We start from the raw sequence: 5991 nt of genomic DNA, 5'->3' as shown, positions 1-5991 counted from the left end.
TTTTTTTCACCATTAAAAGCTGTATTAACAGGGCTCCCACATGTAATCTTCTTTTTAAATTCCACGCCAAAAATGCTCGCTACTAATACATTTTCGTATTAATTTCTTATTTTCAGTCGCATACTATTTGGTTAATGACCAAAAAATAATAAAATTGTTTTATTTATTTTATTTTAAATAGATTACACTTTCGCACTATAAAGGATATTTTTAGAATAAAACTACAAATTTAGTAATAAATAAATATTTTATTGCATAAGTTAAAAAATTAGACAATATGTAAAAAGTTAATATATTACACACAATGTTTAATTACTTTAAATAACACTGTTAAGGCATTTTCCAGATAGACACTTTTTTTATCTAATATAAGTAATATTAATATGATGAGAATATTAGTAAAAATACTGTAAATATCTATGTATAATTAACATTAATATGTAACTAGTAGAAAAATCCGTGGCAATAAGGCAGTGTTAAAGCTGAATTTTAACAATCTCACATTACATTCTTATAACGCGAAAAAAGGTTGTACAATACCCTAAGTGTCGATTTCAGGTCTTGATTGACAATATCTGTAAATAAGACAACAAAATAATTTAACATAATACACTTTGAAGCATTTATTAATCAGCAAATGTACCTTCAGGTCTTGCTTTTGGTTTTGCAATACCAACTTCTTCCATCAATTCAAAAGCAAAGGCAACATTGTGAACTTTCTGGTCAAAATCTTTTGGTGTTAAGTGGAAACAGTACAAAGGTACAAAAAATCCTTCCAACAAACCCATAAGCAAGGTCAAATATACACCATCATGAAATTGGGTCTCCAATTCAGTTACTTCCAAGTTAATTTTATTTAACTGCTTATTTACAAATGTTACCAAAGACTAAAAAGATTTGTTGGTTAGTGAATGAATACATATATTTCAAATATTTTTTTGCTACCTTCTTAACAACCTGTAATTTGTCTGGAGCATGATCAAATAATGTGTCAAAAGCATCCCTTTCACACCTCATACCTACATCATCATAAGAATATGTTATTTTCTCTTGAATAATGCGATGATTGAGCTGTCCTCCTGATTTCTGAACAACAACTACAGGTACAAGCACATTTTCTGGCAAACGAACAGGAGCTCTAAAATGTCTTGCCAAAGCAACAAGAAGGTGAAGTATTGCTATTAGATTTTTTGAATGAATTGACTCAACACTCCACTTGCTTGATTCACTCCTGCCCAACACCTGCAATTAATCCAATCTAACAATAAAAATAGAACACTTTTGTTTTGGCACAAATTTAACAATGCAAATAAAAACAACAGCTGTTTGTAACATTCAGTTGCTTTGTTACCTGATTAAAATGAGCCAAAACTACTGCTAATTTTTGACGTTGTCCTTCTTCAGATTGTGTAACTTCAGGAACATCTAATTTGGCACCGGCTAATTTCTCAAGAAGTTTTTGCAAAACCTGGCCATCATACAAGTCCTCTGACAAATCTTGGACAATTATCCTTTGAGAAGCTAGCTCGTCATTGATCCACTCAATAAGAACATGGAGAAGTTCCTGAAACTTGGAGTCTTCAAAAGCTTGCCTTTGTATCATACTTCTTTCTTCATTCTCCTCTGAAAAAAGACTAGTCTACACAGGCAAAAACTACTTTTTTAGTACATACCCAGCTCATATTCTTCTGGAGGTATAACAGGAGCAACTGGACTTCCTGGTGAGTCAATAGCATATTTTCCTTCAGCTTGAACTTCTTGTACTGAAATCAATTATATAAAATAATGCAAATATTTTACTGCAAAATAAGCCACACCTATTGCAACTTCAGAACCATAAATGGTATACAGACTTTTGAAACATAATTTGGTAACGTAAATGTGGTAATACCTTCTTTTATTCTTTTCTTTCGCCCAAGTGTCCCTATTTTGTCCCAAAAGGATTCTTCCTTATCTGTTTTCGAAATTGGTCCAGGAGGACGAGGAGACACTGATCGAGGAGAAGCCATTTTTATTTCGATATTGTTTTGACATAAATGTCTAAATGATGGTGTTTATTGTCTATACTGCTGGGTGTTCGACAACGGTTTAAAAATTAAAAGGTTTATCAGCTTATTAACAAATTAGGTATAATTTAAATAAATATGATGGCCGACAATTAAAAAAGCATGATGGCCGACATAACAACAATACTATAACAATTATAAAACCATGATGGCCGACACTGCAACAATACGTCAACAATGTAAAAAAGCATAATGGCCGATGGCAGCAACAATTGGAAAAGTATAATGGCCGACAATAGTAACAATACGGTAACAATGAAAAAAATTAATGGCCGACCAATTACAATAAGGTTAAATAATTGGGTAAGAGTTATATAATATTGGTTGAAAATAAAAATTGGTGCTGTACACCATTTCAAAAGCTTCTAATATTAGTATTGTGTTTCTTATATAACAAAAGTTTAAAACAAAATGACAACAGTTTTAATTGGTAGTGTCAGGTAGAGTAGTCTGAAAGTGTGGTTATGGTCTATGTTAAGCATAGTTAATTATGGGAAATCTCTAATTTTTAATTTTTTTGAAAAATATGTCGAGTACTTATTGAATTATTGAAAAATGATTTACACTATTTCGAAAACTATATTAGACGTTCATAAATATGCGTTCACAGGGGTTTTAGTAAAGCCCTTCAGGATATGGAAACTTCAGTACTCTGAAAGAGCTGTAGATGTGAATACAAAGGTTGCAAAAGATGTTATTCTGTACAAGTATGACAACCCAAAATTTTATAAATATTTAAACATCTTTGCAATATGCCAGTTTGGATTTTGGAATTACTTGTCTGTTTTTGCACTTCAAACTTTAAGAGATGCACCAGTTTCTCCTTCAGAAAATGCAGCTTGGTGGGAAAAAATTAATTTAGGAGAAAATAAATATAGAAATACTTTAAGTGTCCTTGCATTTACAATTGGTATAAATATGATAATAGAAATGTTTATCGTAAGCTGTTATCACACTTTTTTAGGCTGGGGCATTTTAACTGTTTCTTGGATGTTTACGTTAAGGACTGTAAGGTACTTAGTTTTACATAAAGGCGGAGAAAAGGCCACTATCGTTACTTATGGCCCGTTTGGAAAAAATAGAATGTTTACTTTAGACCTTAATAATATTAATTGTAAGGGAAGTCGTCAAACTACAAGTTCAACACTGCCTTTAAAAGTTAAAGGACATTATTTGCATTATATGGTAGATTCAAGAGGGGAATTCCGTAATCCATCCCTATTTGATCACACAGTTGGCTTAAAAAGATGGTAGTATATCATTCAAATTAATAAGTTAATTTTCTTTTTTTATTAAAATCTTATTTTTTTATTTCTAATGGTTTTTCCTTTCATATTTAGAATACTGTTTTTTTTTTTAAATAAACGGTCTGATATTTTCAAACTGTACTTTCTAATTAATGTAAAATTTAATATTATTTCATTCTACTTAATACATGCCTACTTAGTTTTGGTTTGACACTAACAGTCTTTTGATTTACATAATTGATTTTATGTCTCGTTTTTGCTTTTCTCTTTTCAATAGTTTAAAATTCAATTATTCTTTTTCTTTCTATNATTGGTACACTTATACAAAATAGTAAATAAATTATTATTAAATATACTTATCAGAAAAAAAAAAGTTTCAAAAATTAATTTTCGTATGTTACAAAACTTTGAAAAAATAGTGTGTCTAAAAAGTTAAGTTTTTGTAGTCGCAGTAAATCATTTAAATATGGCAGAATAAACGTAACTTGCAGGAAAAATAAAAGCTCTGTTTAACCCAGTACAAATTCATCATGTCTGGCGCCCCTTTTTAAATTCTTATGTATTTGTTTCTTTTGTCAACAGATGTCTCATTTTATGTGGTTATGGATTTTTAGGATTTCAATGGGAATTGAAATGTGACATTGAATCAATTGACAGATGAAAAAATTATTGACATGTTTTATACAAGAGAAAAACAATAAGATATGTCAGGGATGTCTCCATCTGAGGTAAATTAATTCACAAATGTGCCTTTCTGTTGAATAATCTCTACTAATAATTCAGAAATTTACGAGACATATTAAATAAATTGTAATTGTAACCTTGTATTTTTGCAAGTTGTTTTATAATTAAAAGTGTTTTAAGTGTGATTGTTTGTTGCAGAGGAGACTTCAGAAAGAACTAATGTCTTTATTAAAAGAACCACCACCAGGGGTAACAGTTGATGCAGAGCTGGCAGAAAAAAATTTGCTTCAGTAAGTAATTGTTTATTGTGTCTTTTGTTGACTGACTTCCATATGCTCTCATAAATATTTATAAACGTTTGAATTATCATTAGCACTTGGTTATTGTAGCAATATGTATATTGTTACTAAAATGTGCCCCCTTTTTTCCTTATCAGATGGATTATTTACATGGAAGGGGTACAAGGAACCCTATATGAGGGAGAAAAATTTCAGTTGCAGTTTAAATTTAGTAATAAGTACCCTTTTGATTCACCAGAGGTAAGAGTATATATTTTCTTTTTTTTTTATTAAAATCTTATTTTTTTATTTCTAATGGTTTTTCCTTTCATATTTAGAATACTGTTTTTTTTTTTAAATAAACGGTCTGATATTTTCAAACTGTACTTTCTAATTAATGTAAAATTTAATATTATTTCATTCTACTTAATACATGCCTACTTAGTTTTGGTTTGACACTAACAGTCTTTTGATTTACATAATTGATTTTATGTCTCGTTTTTGCTTTTCTCTTTTCAATAGTTTAAAATTCAATTATTCTTTTTCTTTCTATCTAATTCGATTTTGTTGTTATTTATTCTAAAATTTATTTAGCTTTGTTCTATATTTACTTTCTTAGCAAAAGTATATATTTGTGTCTTTATATTTTAGAATAAAAGGAAACAAAGAAAATAATATATTTTTCCAGAAATAATTAGTACTAAAGTTTTTTGCTTTTTTAATTGTTTACTTAGTAATAAAAATTGATAAGATAGTTTGCAGCCTATTGCTTATTTAATGCACCCCATTAATTTAATGGGAAATACAAATTTCATTAAAAATATGTGTACCAAGTTTTAGATACCGCAGACTTTTACTAATTTAATGAGATATTACAACGTCAAGGACGTTTTTTTTTTCTCTCTAATTTAATCGATCGACCCAGTACTTATTTAGTTACGGTTTGTATCTGTATAATAAATTCCTACGTAGGTGACAATGATAATGAACGCAATTTTTATCAATGTCATTTATTTCGTTTTAAATGCAATTAAGTTCATTTGGGTTGCCTTTTTTATACGATTTTCTTTTTCATTTTATTTTTATTGCTATGCTTTTACAAAATGTAACAAGATAATTCATGTACAAGGTATCGGACGATATTTATTTTAACGAATCGTTTTTTCTTCCTCTTATGTACATTTAATGAGTAATTTTGATGTGGTGTTTATGTTTCTCGTTCATCACATGTTTTTATTTATTCACATTCAAATGTGTCGATTATACTTTACTTATCTAATCAGTAATCACAGAATCTATTGTGTTATATGTGGGTATTCTAAAATTGTTTTTAAAGATACTGATAACTGTACTAATGTGGTGCCTTTGCTATGATCCCTTAACTATATAAATATGTAATTATTTTGCTGTTTCCTATATAGAATTGCACCCTAGAAGGTGTTTAAAAATTGATTTAGTAAATTAATTATGAAATTTTAGGTGACATTCGTCGGTAATCACATTCCAATTCATCCCCATGTATATAGTAATGGACACATCTGTCTTTCGATACTGACAGACGATTGGTCACCCGCTTTATCAGTACAATCTGTCTGTCTGTCTATCGTTTCAATGCTTAGCAGTTGTAAAGAAAAGGTAATAGAGACTAGAAAACTTTTGCTGGGACATTGAGACGTCAAATTTAACCCCGGGTTTCTGTTTTTTTTTTTTTTTTTT

The 5991-nt window shown here is 29.3% G+C and overlaps 2 protein-coding genes and 1 pseudogene across 3 annotated transcripts; 2 read left to right on the top strand and 1 right to left on the bottom strand.

Annotated features, from left to right (window-relative positions):
- Positions 1-228: 228 nt before the first annotated feature.
- Positions 229-2095, bottom strand: LOC108744263 (beta-parvin). The gene is made up of 6 exons (XM_018479947.2): positions 1892-2095; positions 1674-1763; positions 1352-1623; positions 946-1242; positions 644-887; positions 229-575 (listed from the first exon to the last, which is right to left on the bottom strand). Exons 1-6 carry the CDS (start codon positions 2007-2009, stop codon positions 499-501), a joined length of 1098 nt encoding a protein of 365 aa, XP_018335449.1. The 5' UTR covers positions 2010-2095; the 3' UTR covers positions 229-498.
- Positions 2096-2187: 92 nt separating this feature from the next.
- LOC108744264 (transmembrane protein 223) lies at positions 2188-4009 on the top strand. 2 transcript variants are annotated; one of them, XM_025976743.1, is made up of 3 exons: positions 2188-2976; positions 3031-3316; positions 3928-4009. In XM_025976743.1, the coding sequence occupies exons 1-3, from the start codon at positions 2622-2624 to the stop codon at positions 3950-3952; spliced, it is 666 nt and encodes a 221-aa protein (XP_025832528.1). In that variant the 5' UTR covers positions 2188-2621; the 3' UTR covers positions 3953-4009. The 2 variants fall into 2 exon arrangements, with proteins under 2 accessions (XP_025832528.1, XP_025832529.1); XM_025976744.1 differs by having other exon boundaries at positions 2190-2976; positions 3896-3969.
- On the top strand, positions 3949-5904 carry LOC108744265 (annotated as a pseudogene).
- The last annotated feature ends 87 nt before the right edge of the window (positions 5905-5991 follow it).

The sequence above is a fragment of the Agrilus planipennis genome, unplaced genomic scaffold (genome assembly GCF_000699045.2).
Source record: "Agrilus planipennis isolate EAB-ADULT unplaced genomic scaffold, Apla_2.0 scaffold13, whole genome shotgun sequence".
In the NCBI taxonomy this organism is placed as follows: Eukaryota; Metazoa; Arthropoda; class Insecta; order Coleoptera; family Buprestidae; genus Agrilus; species Agrilus planipennis.
The sequence above is the reverse complement of the archived record's forward strand: the minus strand, read 5'-3'. Positions and strand labels throughout refer to the sequence as shown.

Excerpts from the sequence above, each read along its gene's own strand:
- LOC108744263 (XM_018479947.2), bottom strand. The coding sequence starts at position 2,009 with ATGGCTTCTCCTCGATCAGTGTCTCCTCGTCCTCCTGGACCAATTTCG. Across the intron at positions 1,624-1,673 it reads TCCAGAAGAATATGAGCTGG|AGGAGAATGAAGAAAGAAGT; the intron begins GTATGTACTAAA and ends GTCTTTTTTCAG. Across the intron at positions 1,243-1,351 it reads TTTTGGCTCATTTTAATCAG|GTGTTGGGCAGGAGTGAATC; the intron begins GTAACAAAGCAA and ends GATTAATTGCAG.
- LOC108744264 (XM_025976743.1), top strand. The coding sequence starts at position 2,622 with ATGATTTACACTATTTCGAAAACTATATTAGACGTTCATAAATATGCG. Across the intron at positions 2,977-3,030 it reads TGTCCTTGCATTTACAATTG|GCTGGGGCATTTTAACTGTT; the intron begins GTATAAATATGA and ends ACACTTTTTTAG. Across the intron at positions 3,317-3,927 it reads ACAGTTGGCTTAAAAAGATG|GATTTCAATGGGAATTGAAA; the intron begins GTAGTATATCAT and ends ATGGATTTTTAG.